General features: G+C 37.7%; 2 protein-coding genes across 2 annotated transcripts in view; one reads left to right on the forward strand and one right to left on the reverse strand.

The window, feature by feature from the left end:
- cemip (cell migration inducing hyaluronidase 1) overlaps positions 1 to 4,378 on the forward strand; it is a 122,027-nt gene extending 117,649 nt beyond the window's left edge. The window contains exons 27-29 of the mRNA XM_081359036.1: positions 172 to 329; positions 1,005 to 1,105; positions 3,008 to 4,378. Coding sequence (XP_081215162.1) covers positions 172 to 329; positions 1,005 to 1,105; positions 3,008 to 3,135 — 387 coding nt within the window. The 3' untranslated portion in view covers positions 3,136 to 4,378. The remainder of the gene's footprint in view (positions 1 to 171; positions 330 to 1,004; positions 1,106 to 3,007) is intronic.
- Positions 4,379 to 8,411: 4,033 nt separating this feature from the next.
- Positions 8,412 to 19,103, reverse strand: mesd (mesoderm development LRP chaperone). Its single transcript, XM_081352177.1, has 3 exons — positions 18,929 to 19,103; positions 17,723 to 17,955; positions 8,412 to 8,849 (listed from the first exon to the last, which is right to left on the reverse strand). Exons 1-3 carry the CDS (start codon positions 19,079 to 19,081, stop codon positions 8,615 to 8,617), a joined length of 621 nt encoding a protein of 206 aa, XP_081208303.1. The 5' UTR covers positions 19,082 to 19,103; the 3' UTR covers positions 8,412 to 8,614.
- Positions 19,104 to 20,324: the final 1,221 nt, after the last annotated feature.

Below are 20,324 nucleotides of genomic sequence, written 5' to 3' on the forward strand. Positions count from 1 at the left end.
TCAAATCTAAAAATATAACGAGAAAAAAGATGCTAGCTGTTATGTCCATATATTTTGTTTTCGTCAATATAGCAAAAAAGAATATAGAAAAAGAAACTTATGAGACAGACTTGACAAAATTATAAAGGAAAAATTTCAAAACAAATGAAAATAAAGTTATTGTTTCTGTAGGTGAATGGCAAGAAGATCTACCAATCAGAAGACGGAGTGCATGTGACTGTGATCGACGGCCAGAGCGGTAAAATCCTGGAGTCTAAAGGCTTTAGGAACTCCATACTGATGGGAATTCCAGCTCAGCTACAAAACTACATCAACAACCTCAAAGACGAGTAAGACTAACAGAAAAACATATGCATGAATATTTTACGTGCATTCAAAATCAAAATTCACATGCGATGAAATGTTATGCTTTTTAAATGACTATGCTGTATCATTAAAACCAACGTTAGCCTACTTGTGTAAATGAATCAAAAACAGTTATTACAGAGTCAAAAATGCTCTTTTTTTCTTTCAGTTTTTAAAGAAGCATTTTGTGTATATATATATAAAGCACCTCATTATCAGCTAAGTGTGAAGCCATCTGAGATGTTTGACTTCCTGTAGAGCTTCAATGTGTTGAATTCAAGTTAATCACACAGGCTTTTGCGCTGCACACGGCGCTGTGAAGTTCAGCACTGTTGATGTGTTTGGATTCTCACAGAAAGCACTGAACTGGAAATGATCACACAGTCATGTAGGGAGAGATAAATTGCATGTTGCACATGCTTGAACGGCCTTGAAATGTAGCTTGGGCGGTCAATGAAAAATGTGAAAAAACTAAACTATGATTTCACAAGTTTTGTCTGTAGGTAAAGTAAAAGAAGTGAAATTTGATTTCAGTGACCAGTTCAGAGGATGTATTTGTTCAAAGAACTATTCTTTAATATGTCTAAAATGTCTCTTTTTGTATTTGTTCCTCAATTGAACTGCTTTGTCTGATAGGAACTCATTTTTTGCACTTGCAGGTCAGTGGTTTTGATCACCTCTAAAGGGAAGCTCGTCACCAGAGGGCCATGGACCAAAATCCTCGAGACCCTCGGAGCCGATCAGACGGTGAAGTTGAAAGGTAATAAGATTCACACATTCAGCTTTGTGGTAGTAAAAATGCCACAGTATGAGTGCATAAAGGCATTCACATTATTTATTTATTTATATATATATATATATATATATATATATATATATATATATATATATATATATATATATATAATTTTTAAAGAAATTAATAGATTATATTCATCAAGGCTGAATTAAATTGATCAAAAGTCACAGTGAAAAAGGCATGAAATTGAAGTTGTGAGAGTCTTTACTCTTCCCTATAGTGACATACTGTATATCCAAGTGAAACTCCTTCTGGAACAAGAAAATATGTAGGGTGGGACTTGATTTTTTTCATGGGGAATTGATTGGATGGTTGTGGTTTGCTATTGGTTGATCTCCTGTGAGTGACAGATTCTCACGCCAGTAAACACATCATCAGAGAAGAGAAGAGATGTCGCTGCAAGAGGGAGGGGAAGTTATTTTGATAAAAGATTACAGGACACATGAATTTAGCAAAAAAATAATGATGTGCATCGATAAATAATTTCTACTAAATACTGCAATATTCCATAAAATAAGATTTGTCAATTTGATTTCATGGTGACTTTAAAATAAATTAAAATAGAAAAAAAGTTATTTTAAATTGTAACAATATTACTGTTTTTAACTATTTTTGATCAAATAAATGCAGTCTTGGTGAGCAGAAGAGACTTCTTTTCAAGACTTTTAAAATGATCGATCCTAAACTTTTGAACAAGATACTGCTTATTTTTGGCTATAGAGTTTTATCCCAGTGGTATTTGGGATTCTTTATGGTAAATTTCAACCAAAAAAGTGAAGCCCTCAGACAGTGAAAGAAAAAGCAGTCAGCTCGTGTGAAAAGAAGCTGTTTTCTGGGCTAGACACACACACACACACACACACATACCAGAGCAGCAGGGTCCTTCCTCTCGACCCTCCCTTCACATATTATATTTATCATGTTGAATTGTCATTTCAGCAGGCGAAGCCCCTTCAGTTTACATTCCAACTCTTTCCCATCGGCTCGTTTCGTGAACATATTTCACAGGCATGCAGAGTCTGTTTTGAAATACTAAAGGAATAAAAATGAAAAACACAAGATTCTATGATAATGATCATCTGACTCTACTTCTGTTTATTTCATGGATACTAAATAAATAGATAAATAAATAAATATATAGACATGAAATATTAATTTGACATTTATTTTAAACATGAAACAACACAGCTACCCTACAATTTCGTAAGATTTTTATTCAGCAAGGACACATTAAATTGATCAAAAGTGACAGTAGAGACATTTATAATGTTACAAATTATTTCTATTTCATATAAATGCAGTTCGTTTGAACTTTCTATTCACTAAAAAATATATTAAGCAGCTCACCTGTTTTCAACATTGATAATAATAAGAAATGTTTCTTGAGCAGCAAATCAGCATATAGAATGATTTCTGAAGGATCATGTGACACTGAAGACTGGAGTAATGATGCTGAAAATTCGGCTTTGCATCACAGGAATTTTAACATGTTAAAATATATTTAAATAGAAAACTTATTACTGTTGGTAAATTGTAAATTGTTTTATTGTATTTTTGATCAAATAAGAGCAGCCTTGGTGAGCATAATGTTTTTGAAGACTTTTTTCAAAAACATAAAAAAATCTGAATGGTAGGATATCTGTTGCCAGGGATGACAGTCAATCATAAAGTAATGGTCTCTTTATACAACAATATTTGACCAATCAGAATCAAATATTTTAAGCTGCCTTTTTATAATTACCACAACATCAAAGACCATATAATTAAGTTTGGCATAGTGCATAGTAATAACTCAAACTGGCCATGTCTAAACTTTTTGTCATGAATGAGCTCTAATTTTGTGACGTTTTTTCTCTCCACCAGATAAACTTGCCTTTGTGGGCTTCAAAGGCTCCTTCCGGCCAGACTGGGTGAGGATGAGTGTTGACGAAGAGCGGGCCAAACTCCACCAAGTGCTGCCCATCCCTGTGATTAAGATGATGAAGCTATGAAGAAGAGCGGCACACAGCAGGACATCTCAGACTCGCAGTAGCACCACTGCCAGCTTCGCCAGGACTACTGAACCCAAACCACCAATCAGAACCGAGCATGTGTTTATGTTACATAGTAACATAACCCCTCCAAACAGATTCCATTATATGTGACAACGTGCATTTGACTATGTGATTTTTGGATTGTGTCGTCGGTTGATTATACTTGATTTTCAACGGGAGAAAAAACAAGAAAAAAACTAAAAAAACTAAAAACAAACTCAACATTCCTTGTTTTCGACCCTCTCGGTGATGTTTGCCTTCATGTTACAATGTATGTTTTTTCTAAATATGTAGAAAAAGATGTTTCAGATTCTAAATGTTGTGGGGTTTCCTCATTTTAATTGTCACGCACAAGAGTTGGTTTCGTTTGTGATGAACAAGAGAGCCAGCAAAAAATGGAACAGGTCACCCTAAAATGAAAATTTCACTCATTTAATTTACGAATCGTGTCGTTTGATGGAACAAAAATCAAGATTTTTAAAAAAAAAAATCTTTAAGCATATGACCAAAAGCACTATAAAAGCAGTCAATACGCCTATATTTCACTTCTTCTGAAGTAATTATTTAAGTAAATATTTTTATGCGATAAGTGGCATTGGTTCTCCTGTGCATTAAAAATGCCCCATGGAAACCTGAAAATAACCATACAAATTTGAGACAACCTGAGAGTGAATTCTCATTTTCTAGTGAACTGCTCCTTTAAATCCAACAGTCAGAATGGATTTGAATCTGACCATTAGTAGATGTCATAAAATGATCAAATCTGTGATGAATTGGCTTTTCTTCCATTTGGCAAGAAGTACGACAGTGTCCCTTTGCCGAAATAGCTGGTCTTTTTTCGGAGATTGTAATTTGTTAGTGTTTTTGTATGTTTTGTGTGTTTCTAAAAAAAAAAAAGCCTGATTGATAACAGAGATATATTTTATACTTATTTATTGTACAGGCACTATTACGCAAATCCAGAAGGGACATCTTTCAAGGGACTTTTAAGTTGTAATGTAATTCTGTCCTCTCTGTAAAAAAACTAAACCTTTAAGTAATATTTTCACTTTAGTGTATAATTCAAATATACATTACATTAACTTTAAGTTGTATATGGCTGTGATGTAAATGTGAATGATTGCCAAGAAAAAAAAAATGTATTACTTTAGATAAGAAAAAAATGTAAAGACTTTTGTACAGAAATAAAATTTTCCTCACATCTTTGGAGTGATGCTATGTTTGTGTGTAGTAAAAGGTAAAACCATGTTGGCTTTATAATATATATACACTCACCTAAAGGATTATTAGGAACACTTGTTCAATTTCTCATTAATGCAATTATCTAATCAACCAATCACATGGCAGTTGCTTCAATGCATTTAGGGGTGTGGTCCTGGTCAGGACAATCTCCTGAACTCCGAACTGAATGTCAGAATGGGAAAGAAAGGTGATTTAAGCAATTTTGAGTGTGGCATGGTTGTTGGTGCCAGACGGGCCGGTCTGAGTATTTCTCAATCTGCTCAGATACTGGGATTTTCACGCACAACCATTTCTAGAGTTTACAAAGAATGGTGTGAAAAGGGAAAAACATCCAGTATGCGGCAGTCCTGTGGGCGAAAATGCCTTGTTGATGCTAGAGGTCAGAGGAGAATGGGCCGACTGATTCAAGCTGATAGAAGAGCAACTTTGACTGAAATAACCACTCGTTACAACCGAGGTATGCAGCAAAGCATTTGTGAAGCCACAACACGCACAACCTTGAGGCGGATGGGCTACAACAGCAGAAGACCCCACCGGGTACCACTCATCTCCACTACAAATAGGAAAAAGAGGCTACAATTTGCACGAGCTCACCAAAATTGGACAGTTGAAGACTGGAAAAATGTTGCCTGGTCTGATGAGTCTCGATTTCTGTTGAGACATTCAGATAGTAGAGTCAGAATTTGGCGTAAACAGAATGAGAACATGGATCCATCATGCCTTGTTACCACTGTGCAGGCTGGTGGTGGTGGTGTAATGGTGTGGGGGATGTTTTCTTGGCACACTTTAGGCCCCTTAGTGCCAATTGGGCATCGTTATGACCATCATGTACCCATCCTCTGATGGCTACTTCCAGCAGGATAATGCACCATGTCACAAAGCTCGAATCATTTCAAATTGGTTTCTTGAACATGACAATGAGTTCACTGTACTAAAATGGCCCCCACAGTCACCAGATCTCAACCCAATAGAGCATCTTTGGGATGTGGTGGAACGGGAGCGTCGTGCCCTGGATGTGCATCCCACAAATCTCCATCAACTGCAAGATGCTATCCTATCAATATGGGCCAACATTTCTAAAGAATGCTTTCAGCACCTTGTTGAATCAATGCCACGTAGAATTAAGGCAGTTCTGAAGGCGAAAGGGGGTCAAACACAGTATTAGTATGGTGTTCCTAATAATCCTTTAGGTGAGTGTATATATATATATATACACTGTATATATATATATAATTTCATGCATTGATGTTGCTATATTCCTATGAACACAAAGTGATGCTGGAATGTGTCTCCAGCTCAGCTGACTCTATAACCCAAGCTCATGTTGATTGATGGTGTGTATCTAGTGTTTTCTTGGGGTGGGGGTCCGTGAAGATTTTCTTCAGCAGATGGTGAAGAAATATGACCATAGAGGCCATACCGGACAAGGGTGGATCCTGCATTCTGAGCATGCATGAATGTACACTAATGATCTGGACATGTTTGCAGAGTAAAGCACGCTGAAGCGGTCGATGGTCAGCATTACTTCAGAGATGAGAAAACTACATTGGCTTTTTTGAAAGTCATCATGGGTTGCTGGCAGCGTGTTTTGTGTTTTGTGGAATGTTGAATCTTCTCATTTGACCTGATTTAATGCAGTTCATCAGTCTGGTCCAAAGCCATTAAGAATGCGGTCAATGCGGCTCCCTTTCTCGCATGACAAATCGATGACACTGATTTAAACCCTCATGCTCTGTCCTGGAAAACCTTATTCCATCAACATTTGACAGCAGAGATTTTGTTTGGTTTTGGACAATGCTGGTAATCAGCTGTCATCTCAAACGGCATGTCCACAAATTACACATGGAAAAATAGAAAAAAATAGTTTTTTCATCAGTCTTCCAGACACCAAATTAAATTTATTAGCATGTTTAAGGTAGAAATGATCACTGGATTTTTCTGCATTTGTTTAGTTCGTGGCTTTGAAAGATATGCAGAACTTTGAGGCGTTTAGTCAAAAACTAGACATTCATGAGCATAATTATAAAACTGCAATTATAACATCATGAATCAAACAACTGCTATTTACTGTTATGGTTTCTTGTGGAAGGAGACGGCAGGATAAAGAGCTCGTTATGCATACAAGTTCTTATAAGTAAAAAACTGTTTGTTCATAAATAAACATTTAGTATAGAAGCTGTAATGAATTTTGCATTTGGGCTCCCCATTAGTTTGCCATAAAAACATTGTCACGTTGTTCTGTCAGGATTGGACAAATGTGTCAATGTAGGATGATGGACAACAAATGCCTGCAAGAATAGATGAATGTTTAATGGATGACTGCACAAAAAAAATCATTTTTTATTTCAATTAGAGCACATTTATCATTCAGTAAAGTGCTGAAAAGCTCACAGCTTTCCATGAGGTGTACTTGCGTTTTCCCGGGTATCATGGCATATGGTGCTTCAGAAGGGAAAGAATGATCGATTACTCTATTAGCGCCGCCTAATGTTGCTCTTTCAAACTGGGGCAATGACTCTCTCTGCTGCTGCTAAATTCATTTTCTTTGCCAGAAGCTGTTTGACTGATTCCAGATCAGTTCGTTTCTGCCACATGATCCTCCAAATGCATTTCAACATCTTTCAGCAAGCTGTTATGTAAACCTTCAGATAAATCAGACGAGTCATATTCTCTATTGCTGCTGAGCGACTGCTCGTGTAAGCTTACTGTTGCATAAAGTCAACAAAAATAAAAGATTTGAAGAAATTGTAATCAGACAGTAAATCAATGTTTTTGTCTAGACTGATCGGTGTAGAAAAAAAAAAAAAAAAAAAAAGTTAAATATTGCAGGCTTTAAGCGCCACACATTTTCTGCATTTGAAAATGTGAACATGAACACGATCTGACACCAGCTGTAAACAGTGTTGGGGTTAGCCATTTTGGTGGTTATGCATTACAAGTAATGCAAGTTATGTAATCAGATTACTTTTTCAAGTAACTAGTAAAGCATTTCTTTTAAAGGGATACTTCACTTTAAAATGAAAATTCTGTCATCACATACTCACCCTCAAGTTGTTTCAAACCTGTATGAATTTCTTTCTTCTGCTGAACAGAAAGGAAGATATTTTGAAAAATGTCAGCAACCAAACAGTTAACTGGAACCATTGACTTCCATGGTATTTTTTTTCCTACTATGGAAGTCAATGGTTCCAGTTAACTGTTTGGTTGCTGACATTTTTCGAAATATCTTCCTTTCTGTTCAGCAGAAGAAAGAAATTCATACAGGTTTGAAACAACTTGAGGGTGAGTATATGATGACAGAATTTTCATTTTAAAGTGAAGTATCCCTTTAAATTTACAACAACATCGGGGTTACTTTTTCCAAATAAATAACTTGACTGTTATCAACTGTCCCCATGTTGAGAGAAATCAGAATATGTGCAGAGGTGTTGAGTGCGCTGCTGTGTGAATATGATGATATTGTAGTTCTAGACTAAATGTGAGCATTTACTCATATCACTTGCACAAAAACAGATTAAGTATTCCTCTAAATGAAATGCAAACATGCAATAAAACGTTAAATAATACAAATATACTCTATTTTGTCTCAATTTATTAACCAATGTCTTTGTTGCAAAACGTTAAAGAGCCAATTCAACCATATGAATAATCAAAACTAACTAGTAAAACATGCATTTCATTTTTTTATTATTATTATTGCTGAAGTTAGAGTATGTGAATGTGCATTTCCTTCAGCCTGAGGTTTATTCTTTTCACTTTTGGAGGGAAAAAAGAGCCCTTACATTTGCCAAAAATCGATTTATTTATTTTTATAACAAAAAACAATCAGAACAAATAGAAAATAATGCAAGAGTAACGTAATGCACTACTTTTTTGAAAAGTAATGCAATTAGTTACTTTTTTAGGGAGTAACAAATAACAATATTGTAATGCATTACTTTTAAAAGTAACTTTCCCAACACTGACCGTAAATAATCAATGCAATGCACATGTAATTATAAAAGTGGTTTATTCTTTGATTCAGATTGTGAAAAATGAGGTGAGTGACAGTAAAACAAATCAAAGAAATTGAAACTACAGCTGATTTGACTGTAGTCAACCGTTAGTGACCTGTGCATCAAAGTACGCTGGTAACACCTGTTAGAGAAACGCCTCTTCAGTCCCATTAAGACATTGTGCCTTTGAGCTTCGGCTATCAAAGCTCTTGCTTGCTTTTATTTGCTCGGTTGGCTGCTTTCTTGTCTCCTTTCTTCTTGGTGTCGTTTTGCTCATTGCCCTTGGCATCTTTCTTGGCATCTTTCCCAGGGAACACCTGTCCTTCCACGGTCACATCCTCACAGCGGTCCTGGGCGACCAGGAAGTCTTTAATCTCCCAGGCGTAACTCCCGTCACGCAGCATGAAGATGACACGGTTGGATCCCACTACAAACCTGATGAGAACAATACAAACAGTAACCTTCACTGACTTTTGACAGAGTGCCAAAAAGCATTTCAAGAGAAAGAAAGCTAGTTAGGACAGCTTCAAATAACAGCAGAGATTCAAATCTACAAAACGCATCTTTTGCATATTTGAACCCTTTCTAGCAGTGACTGTGTGATTTTGAGATCCATCTTTTCACACTGAGGACAATATAGGGACTTAAACACAACTATTAAAAAAAAGGTTCAACCGTTCACTGATGCCCCAGAAGGAAACATGAAGCATTAAGAGCCGGGGGGTGAAAACTTTTTTGAACTTGAAGATCAAGGTAAATTGTACGTAATTTGTCTTTCAGGAAACATGTACGTATAGTCTGATGCTTCTGTAAGCCGTGGATCATTCAGGATACATTTTGAACGGGGTCTTTTTTGTATATTTTTGTCTTGTGGACTATATGCAAACATCTTTTATGTAAAATATCATATTCAGGACAGTACTAAATAAATAAAAAATAACATGGATTTTGTATGATCTCTCTTGTTTTGTTAACATTAACATTTTGCAGATTCCGCAAGGTGTATGTAAACTTTTGAGCACGACTGAATACTCTTCATCTGTAAATGTTAGTAAGTCGTGCAAATATTTCCATTTTGCAGCTAGGAGTGGACGAGCCTTATGCAAGCGAGTCTCCACTAAACTTCACAGACTTCAATGAAGGAGCGATGCCACGCACATGCGAGTAAAACAGACAGAGTGGTGCAGGTATGACGTCACTTTGTAGGCCAATCGGTAGTTAGCATCGCACGGTTTCCCTGAACAAAAACCCAATAGGATTTTTCCATAGGCTTTTGGATTATCGCAAAAAAACAAGCTCTTGTGATCAACAAAAGTTTATGATACTTACACGTTTTGTCCATCAAGATCATTTTCACAAATTAACACAATTTTATGAATTTTGGAGCCTAAATGCAGTTTAGAGGTAAACAGCTAAAGGTAGGCTATAAACGAACTACACCACAGTCCCACAACTTCAACGTCACCATCACTAAGCTTCCGACAACTCTTCCAGTTTTTATGTTTGAGTTAGATTAGTTTATAAGAGCAAAATTATAAGCATAACGAGGCTGTAAAAGCGGACTGAGTTTACCTGTTCTAGCAACCACATTTTTTAAGACTAGTAGCTTTTAAAAAAAAATTAAAAATCACAAGTGGGTTGATACTAGGGCTGCACGTTTTCAAGTTTTTCATTAACCGTTAACCAAGGCCCTTAGCCAGGGTTCGAATTACGGGGGAGCTAAGGGGAGCTCGGCTCCCCTGAAAAGGACTTGGGCTCCCCTGAAAGCCTACTTTGAGACATTTAGGGGGAGCTCTAAAACACTGTCCATTTTTTGTGTCACATATAGATTTTGATTTTCTGTACATTAAGGTTCCTGAAATAAATGATGATATTAAAAATGTGTCAATGTTGTGTGTTTATTCGCTCATTACATTACTATTTCCGAACACTATTTTCCGCTGTGTCTCCTGCTGTGACCATCCATGCGTGGCGGCGCTGCACTGAAATTACTACGTTTACGTCACCACTTGAACTTCTCACTGAGTTGGTATTTGAATGTTAGCTTAACTTCAAGTTCAAAACATACTTTATTCGTTTTTTGGAACACTCTGTGGATACTAATAAGAATGTCAAAACGAAAGCAGCCAAACCTCAGTCAATTTGGATTTACAAAACAAACGAAGAGGAGTGATGACAGCGCACCAGCTACAACTAGTTTGCCGGTGATACCGCCGCCGCCGCTAAAAGTTACCAGCACGAGGATAGCGAGACTTTGGCGCCAGAAACCACTGCTGCGACCTGCAGCGGACCAGGCGATCAGGCAACACCTTTCAACTGGACAACAAAGCAATGGAGTGAGTGGAGAATCAGGAATACATGGCTCTACTCCAAAAATCAGAAGTTAGGATGTACAGTATGCATGGAGGCAAAAAGCCTGTTGCTCGCCGAAAGAGCAACGGGAGTACATCTGTCAGAGGAATGGATGAATGGAGAGGTCAGCAGCGAGTCACAGAATAACCTGCGGAAAAAGATTTATAAGCATCGGGACAGTTTGGCACACAAAAGAGCGGTTGAGATTTCGGAGATGAAGGAAAAGGATGTGCTCCCAAACAAGGTACTTGAAGTAAATGCTAATTTAATGCAAGAAACAGCTACGTCTTTCAGATCTGCTTATATGGTGGCCAAGGAAAAAATGGCCTACAGAAAGCTCCCTGCTGTAATGTCCCTTCAAAAACTTAATGGTGCAAACGTGGGAAATGTGCACAAATCAGACCATGCTTGTGCTGAAATAATCGGACATATCGCCAGTGAAATGAGAGCTAAATTTGTTTCAAAAATAAAAGAACTGGGATCACGAATCAGTATTACGATAGATGAGAGCACAGTTCATGGCCTGGCTTATATGATCATTTATGTGCGGTGTGACATGACAGGAACGGGGGAAGTGGATAATGTTTTTTTAGATATCGTTGAGCTTTCAGAAGGCACGGATGCCGAATCGATGTACAAAAGTTTGAGACAAGCGGGACTGGATGATGAGTTTCTGGGAAAAAATCTCATCTGCATTGCAACGGATGGAGCAGCGGTACTGACGGGCAGAGTCGGCGGACTCGTCACTAAACTCAAACAAGATTTCCCCAAAGTTCAGTCAATACACTGTCTAGCTCACCGACTTGAGTTAGCTGTCAAAGACTCACTTAAGGAAGTAGCTGGATGTAACCAATTTGAGTTTATCTCAAAACTTTACGCCCTCTATAACCAGTCATCAAAAAACGCCTGTTTGCTCCAGGAGGCAGCTACAGGTTTGAACATGCAAATCCTAAAAATAGGTCAAATCTTTACAATTCGTTGGGTGGCTAGTAGTTTTCGCACTGTGAAGGCAGTATGGAACGATTATCCTGCACTGGCGCACCAATTCAGAACAGCCATGGAAGACGCATCTCGCTGCGACACAGAGAGGCAGAAATTCAGGGGCCTGCACAAACTCCTTACAAGCACAGGTTTTTTGGCTGATTTGGCATGTATGAAGGATGTCCTGCGAGAACTACAAAATCTGTCGCTAAAACTGCAATGCAAACAAACATCTTTAGTTGATGCAAGTTGCCACATTCAGCAGACCATTGACGTCTTGACAGCCATGAAAGCAATTGGAGGAAAATCCACACAAAAAGCCGAACAACGCATATCGACTGGCCTGTTCAAAGATGTTGAGCTTTCAGAGAGCAGGCCGAAGATAAACCGTCTTCAGTTCAATCAGTCTATTATCAACAGCCTAAAGAAGAGACTGCCTGAACCGGACCTTGTCCAGATGCTGAAACCGCTGGATAAACGCTTTTGGCCACAGCAACATAGCGCCCGTATCCTATATGGGGAAACTGAGGTTCGAGCATTGGCAAAAACACTGGGAGAACCGGCCCGAGAGGCTGTCGAGGAGTTCCGGGACTTTAAATTGCAAAACAGAGCACCAGGGAAAACGCTTGTCAAACTTCAAACAGCAAGTCTGACTTACTTGCCGTCCTCAGCTGAGTATGAGAGGGGATTTTCTGCCGTGAATTCTACTGACAGCAAGCATCGCAACAAGTTGCGTGAACAAAGCCTCTCCTCGCTTCTCTTCGTGGATCTGAATGGACCCCCTTTGGAGCAATTTGACCCTCTGCCTTTTGTATCATCTTGGATTAAAGCCGGTCACCGACCCTCAACATCCTGGGTTACAGGACGGAAAGCAAAGACAGAAGACGCCAGGCCTCTGTGGTCACTTCTGATTTAAGGTAAGAATCATGGAATTAATTACTTGATCTGTGCGTTTGTGAGGATTGGCCCTAATCCTATTTAATATTGATGTATTTTTTTTATGATTGTTATGTGAGTTATTCTGTTTTTATCATGATTTGCATGATGTAGGCCTAAGCGCGGTTGATTCAGAACCGTGGACAGAGCTGTTTGCCCTAACACTTACAACACTGACTGACGCTTGCATTTTGAAGTAAACGGTTTACTAAGTAAACAATAGGTTTACTGTAAACCTATTGTTTTAAATGCCCTAACATGCACCAAAAGTGTTAAAGTCAGTCAGGGAGGATTGGAAAATATAGGGCTCCCCCGAAAGCCACTTTGTAATTCGAACCCTGCCCTTAGCGGTTAATACTCGGTTAACCATAGTGTGCGCGCCGCAACCCCGAGATAGGCGTAATTTGCGGGTGAGACATGTCCCCACCACTATTTTCTAAGGTCGATATTGTCCCCACCACTTTTGAAACATCTCGTGGCACGAATACCAATACAAATAAACAAAACATCTCTAGTTAACTAGCAGAGCATTCATTTCGTTCATTTTTTTTTTAGGCGATCTAGCGCTGAAATGTTTTGTTTTTTAAATCAAGTGATCAAAGTGCTCGTTGCCACTGCGATCGAGAAGGGTCTTGTAAAACGTGCTGAGGTATTATTAATTCGTGGCCACGAAACAATTCACCTGAATATTCACCAATTCACCAAAAAAAGGAATAAAAAGCTGTACGAGAATACTCGGCCTTCACTGAAGAGCTATCTTCACAGGTAAGAAAAACAGTTTAATAATTATTAATTCGTGGCCACGAAATAATTCACCTGAATATTCACCAATTCACAAAAAAAGAAGGTCTTTAGCATTCACTAATTAATAGTATCAAACTGTTTTTGGCCACGTTGTAATTCGTTAAATCAAAATGAGGGAGGGAATTAGTTCAACGTGTCCACGATAAAACGAGGGAACAAATAAGTCGTCGTAACAACTAATTATTTAGATCAGTGGACAGGGCGCATAAGAACAAACAGTGAGAGAGAGAGCCCTGGCCGCGCGCACGCACTCTCACCGCCTTCAAACATGAGCGCTGTATTGCTCTCTCTCCCTCGCGCATATCAACACAATAGTAAAAGGTCGGAAGACCGATTGTGTTTTATAGATTAGTAGTTTGTTCATATAAAGTGTTTGATTAGCAAGTACATGTTTAGGAAATGCATAATACAAATTGTATGGGTTAATGTAACGGTAAACGGACTCTGCGGGTAAAACTGTTGTGATGAAACTGCGCATGCGCGGGGTAAAACTGCTGGGGTAAAGCTGTGGCTCTGCGGCTCTGCAGACAGATATTATTGTGCTGCGATCAGTGGCGCGGATACTTGTTTGTTTCTGGCTCGCGCACAGCCTTCACTCTCGGACGCGCGCTTTCTTTGCCCGCTTCATATTAGAAAACTGGTCTAGCGGTCTCTGGTGGTGCAAAAATGTATTACAACTAAATTCAATTCACGCCTTTATCACAACACAATAGAACGCCGGAAGTAGCCGCGAAGCAGTGTACAGCGTCTTCCGGTTATTGCAATCACCATGGCTGCATGTTAATTATCACTGGACTACTTCGCTCTCGAGTCTCCCAAAAGTTTCATTTTTTTTGTTGAATGGTTTAATTAAATTGTTATAACCAATTGTTTAAAATGTAATGATTTAAGCAAAAATTTCTTCAAAGGTTAAACCAAACTTTTATTTTGACGGGTTGCCGTGTAGACCTTTGAGTCTCTCTGTGTTTTATGATATGATAGTTTCTCTCAAATAAGGCTAAAATGCTGCTGAAGTGACTCTCAGAGCGGCTGTGTTGATGAAGTGCATTAATGTTAATACGTAAGGCTGAAAAAAATCGCGAGCGTCATGCGTGCCTCAGTGTGTGTGTGTGTGGTAAATGAAACGCGTCGGTGCCATTCATTCACAGAGACACGCAGAACATGCACGATTCCTATTTAAATAGTCTTTATGCGGTTTAATATTGACAGACACTGGTCTATATCGCGATTTTATTTAAGTTTACTGAACTACTTTTCATCTAAATGTGTAACTAAGTAACACCGGAAGTGCGAGTACACTGCTTGGCGATTTCGAACGTTCCGAAACCAGGAAATGAGATAAAGGCCTATTGACGCCACTTAAAGTCCGCGTGAACCGGAAGTTGCAAACGACTTTTCTCCAGTGTTGTGACGCATTTCCCAGTGAAACGGAATATTGAACAGAGGGCAGGGTTTTACTCTAGCGCTCCTCCTCTCCATCTCTGCTCATAACAGACTAACGGTTTGAGGGGAGTGGTTAAGCGTTTCCCAAACCCAGAGCCATAGAGAGAAAGAGTTGCGACACTCTTTGATGTCGCCGCTATGGCTGTCACGTGGTTCATGTAAGCCCCAATAGTTCTAAAACATACGCTGGCTGTCATGCCCTTCTATGGGACAGACAGCAGCGATTGCATTATTGAACGGTAAATATAAAATAAAACACACACCCAAGTACTTTTTCAGCTGTTATTGCATTATTGCATTTTGTTAATGTCAGTTTTGCATTTGGAGATAAGTTTTAGGCTATATTTTTGGAGGGAAAAGCTCAGTGTTCATGTTCGCATGGGTAGTAGCACTGGCTTTAGCGGCTCTAACTTAACTTTTCCATATCATTCATCTGATGATGGACTTCTCATGATATTTATTTTAGCACAACTGGGCTGTATTAGGCTATTGATTCCCGTGATTTTGCTTGTAAATTTTGATTCAGCCATTAGCCTACCTTCGTGATCACGCAAAGAGGTCTGCCGTGGCGGTCCGTTCAGAGTTCGCTTAAATATTTTTTATTAAACAATGACAGACAACAAAAATGTGTGCTTGTGTGGGTGTGTGTGAACAAGAAAAACAAAAACCAGGGGCAGGTGATGCACAGGACTGGTGATCCCATAACAATCCTAGAGGTCCAGCATTGTTCTCACAAGCCGCTTCACTCAAGACAATAAAACATAATGAAAAGTTAGTATATCCCAAAAAATTAAATTAAATAAAAGTTGCTATAAAGGTGGTAGTGATTCATTACCGAACTCTTACTGTCACAGCTGACGAAGTCGCACTAGCTAGCAGGCAGTGCTTGAAAATTGGTTGAAACAACCAACATAAAATATAAATAATTACGCTGTGCATATACAAATGAAGACCAGTATAAGCATCGCAAAGGGCCTCTGATACAACATAGACAGTTGACAAATCAAAAGAGGTCGATATTTCAGCAACTTAACTCTAGAACAACTCGACACGCAGTAATGTAAGTGAATGGTGTCCAACGCCAAAATGACAGTGTTTAGAACTATTCCGATCTTCAAATCCCGGAAGTAGGCGGTTAAAAGCGCCGCCATTATTTACAACGGAGGTCTATGGGAGTGTCGCAACTCTTTCTCTCTATGGCTCTGCCCAAACCAATTCCTCAAACCTACGTCATCAGAGAAGGTCCTCCAATGCAGAGGGGAGGAGCATTTTCAGATTTTGATTAGGGCTGCACGATTATGACAAAAATCATAATTGTCGATTATTCCCTTGAAATTGTAATTGCGATTATTAATTACGATTATCACAATTTACATTGAATATATATATATATATATATATATATATATATATATATATATATATATATATATATATAGGCATATTATTATATGTTTACTTAAAAATTGTGAACACACACACTGTCCCCCTTTACTTAACATACACATAAATTGTAAGAATATGACTAATAGTAAAGACTACTAATAAATAAACATTAGGCCTATGCTACAGCTATTATATAGCAGTCCCAAACTAGCTTTTGTAAATACAATGTTGGTATGAGCCACCACAGTCATTTATATAAAAAATAACTTTTTTTTGGTGAAAATAAAGTGGCATTTGGGGGTTAATATTAAAACGACAGTTACCATGGTGATACACAATACTAACAAGAACTGTTAATGAAACATGAAAACTGCTCCTGGTGAATAGAATGAAAATCATACCTGCATGCAAATCCTTCTCAGCTAACACACGACGTACCAGTAACGTGATTTATTGGTATTTTACTTTTATTTTGTGACTTACCAATTTACAACGTAACAACGCTGCACGCATGCTCGTAGTTTCCTTTGCACTTTTATACACAGCGCGCGTCGCCGCATTTGCGCGTGCAATTGAAGAGTGTGCGCTTACGAACACAGTAGCCTATAACGGCTGACATGACAGGAACGTTCGTTTTTCTGAGGTGAAAGACTTTTTATTTCAGCGTACACATACGTCGCTGCCTGGTAGTTCCTTCCTATTGTGCTGGGTTTTCTGAAGTAGTTGTGATTTGCCTCTCATTACATGCTCTAAATGCACGCAGAGTGGATTTTTTTTTTTTTTTTTTTGTAATCGCGGCTTTGGACGATTACGTAATCGTGGCATCCATAATCGTAATCGCGATTAGAAATTCGATTAATTGTGCAGCCCTAATTTTGATTAAAGATTACGAAGCCAAAAAATGTTTTTGTGTGGATTGACTTGCATGGATGAATTTTTCACCACAAAACGATCAATTTAGGCAAACAAAGTAAATATGAAATCAATTTTGATTTCATGTGGACTTTAACCGAGCAAAATGTTTCACTCGGTTACGCAATTTTTAACGGTTAATCGGTTAACCATGGACACCCCTAGTTGATACTGATGTATTTCATGCATAGAATAAAACGTGAAATTATCTTCTTTCAGCATTTAACCAAAAACCCGTTGACTTCAGGACGATGGAACCATAAGTGCTAAAATGCTCATTCGTTTCCATGTTTTTGCCTACAAATTTACTTCAAACCTGCACCACTCTACAGAATAAGAGCACAATAATTCTGACTAAAATGTACATTTTGCTATTTTATTTTGCTACACAACCCATTCGATATTCTATAATAAAATCAACTATTCGAAAATTCAAAAATCGTGACTCATCCCTAATAGAGATATAGTCCACATTGCCCAGCCCTAGTTGTTACCTCTGAACATCAAAGTTGGCATTGAAGAGGCTTCCCTGCCACAGGCTGGTGATCTCTTCTGTCTCCTTCTCTGTCGGGTTTCCTGACACAGAGGCAAACACCATCAAGGTCTTTCCCTTCTTGGACATCTTCAAGAGCTCCTCTGGTTTGGACGCATCTATTTTAGAGAAGTCGATGGGTGGAGGAGACCTTTTGTGCTCCGGTAAATCGCCCTCTTCGATGTCATCATCTTTCTGTCATAAATGAAAAGATGTCAATGAGAAACACTGAAAAGAGAAAATCTCTTTTTAAAATTGCAACATTTAATTTACTTGTAGTTAGGGCTGGGCGTGGGAGATAAAAAATTATGTAATTATGCAACTTATGGAATGTCAAGCAAGAAGGGAAAATGTGATAACGATATGAGCGACATGTTATTTTCAAACTTTAAATATTATTTTATATTTAATTACTTAACTTTATTAATATAATAAGATTTAAATTTAAAACTTTACATCATACAATTTTAAACTCTAAACATTTTATAGGCTTACTAATTATATTAAATATTTTCCAATTTTAATGCATTGTCCAGTGTAGATTCAGAATGTAAATATATGCAGGTAATATTTCAATAGCTTTAATCTTTGTATACTTTGATACTTAGTAAATAACTCTGACACTACCTGGCTAAGTTCTGTGAACCATGGTCTTTCACAGGCAACCTTTGCCTCAAGGAGTGTCCCTATAAAATGTGTAAAGTGTCCCAATAAAATCTATCTATCTATCTATCTATCTATCTATCTATCTATCTATCTATCTATCTATCTATCGCAATGTGCATACAAAAGAAATACCACAATTTAGGAAGGAACATTTGAAAACATTGTACAATTTCTTTTTTAAACGTTTACATACACAGAAAGAGTTAAAATATGTAGGGCTACAAGAATACATGTGTGGAATACACTGTAAAGTTAACCATGTTAATAGTTTACGTCAAAATACTAAGTCATGGCAGTTACTGTTCCTACAAATGTGGTTGCTAATCGATAAAAGTGTCGGGTTGACTAACATACAGAACACATAAACTAAATGACAAAACGACGGTATTTTGGCGGTTACCGTGGTATTTTATTGTGAGAGGCACATGACTGATGTCTGCATCAGCACAGAAAACAGCGCTTGCAATGTCTGCAGCTGCAGCGTGGATGAGTTCGTTCATACCTCCCACTCCTCCAGCAGTCTGGCCATATCCGCGTCATTATAATCCCTTATGTCTTTCTTCTTCTTTGCTTTCGTTTCTGTACAATGAACCGATATGAATAATATGAGTAAAAGCAATACTGATACAGTCCTGCTGCTAGCGGGAGTCGCCATCTTTAAACCTGGAGCTCGCTGATTGGGTAAAATCTTTCCGCTCGTCATTGGCTAAAGGAAGTGTTTGCCTGATCACATGGCCTACTATTGCGTTTTTTTTTTTTTTTTGGTTTTTTTTTTTTTTCATTTATTTGTTGCAAGGAAAATGTAACACAAAATACAATCATATACATGTAAATGAAATAATTAAGTAATAAAGTGTAAAATGTAAAATATGTATGGGGACCAAACACAAAATGAAGAGTTCAGATGCAAAAGCCTCGAAGTGCCATCTGAAATTTTCTTCTAGAATGATCATTTTTATGAAGCTTGTATATTTAAGTTCAGTAATTTCACTTAAATAGCAATGAAAATGACCTATTAATTGCCATTTAAGTTAAATTACTGAACTTAAATAACTGAGCTTGATAAAAATTATCATTCTAGAAGAAAATTTCAGATGGCACAAAAGAGGCTTTTGCATCTGAACTCTTCAAATATAGTGAAAGTTAATAAGTGTACAAAATAATCCACATTTAGGCCTGCGTTTGGAAAGCTTTTAATTTAGTTTCAGATTTTGCATCTTAGTGGATTTACATTCTCATATAAAATAATAACATTCACTAACTGTTTTATAAAAGCTGTTTTATATTATCTTCAATGAATTGGCATTTAGGAAAATAAATACTGACATGTACAGAATTACAATATTGTTATGCTTCACTGATTATTCTGAAGAAAATGAACGTACTCTTATTTAATTCATTTACTCAGGCCTATATTTTGACCAAATTTCACATTCAGTATTTATTTGATATTTCTATTCCCGACACTCTAATGTTGATTTTATATTACCCCCTAAAACTTTTTTTTTCTCTTTTTTTTTCTTTTTGTATGCATATATAATGTTCAATATTTGCATTCAAACAAAGGTGCATGTATAATGTTAAAGTTTATGCAATAACAAAACAAACAATAAAAAAGAAAAAGAAAACTAAACAAGAAGACAGTCACAGCTAAACGAATTTCATGGTTTTTCAGCTCTGCACTTCACAGGCTGGGTTCTCTAAAGTGCTTGTCATGGGACTCATGAAGTGTGTGTGCGGCTCATTCAACAGAATCGGAACTGTTTCCTCTCAGGACACCCCACCCAATGGCACAGTGCCCCGTGCAGCTGTACAACTGACATGCAGTGTTCACAGCCTCCCTCAGCCCCCAGTTCAGATACAACACACTTCATAACAAATGCTTTGTGTAATCCAGT

This window comes from Scardinius erythrophthalmus, assembly GCF_964197995.2.
Source record: "Scardinius erythrophthalmus genome assembly, chromosome: 2".
Lineage (NCBI taxonomy): Eukaryota > Metazoa > Chordata > Actinopteri > Cypriniformes > Leuciscidae > Scardinius > Scardinius erythrophthalmus.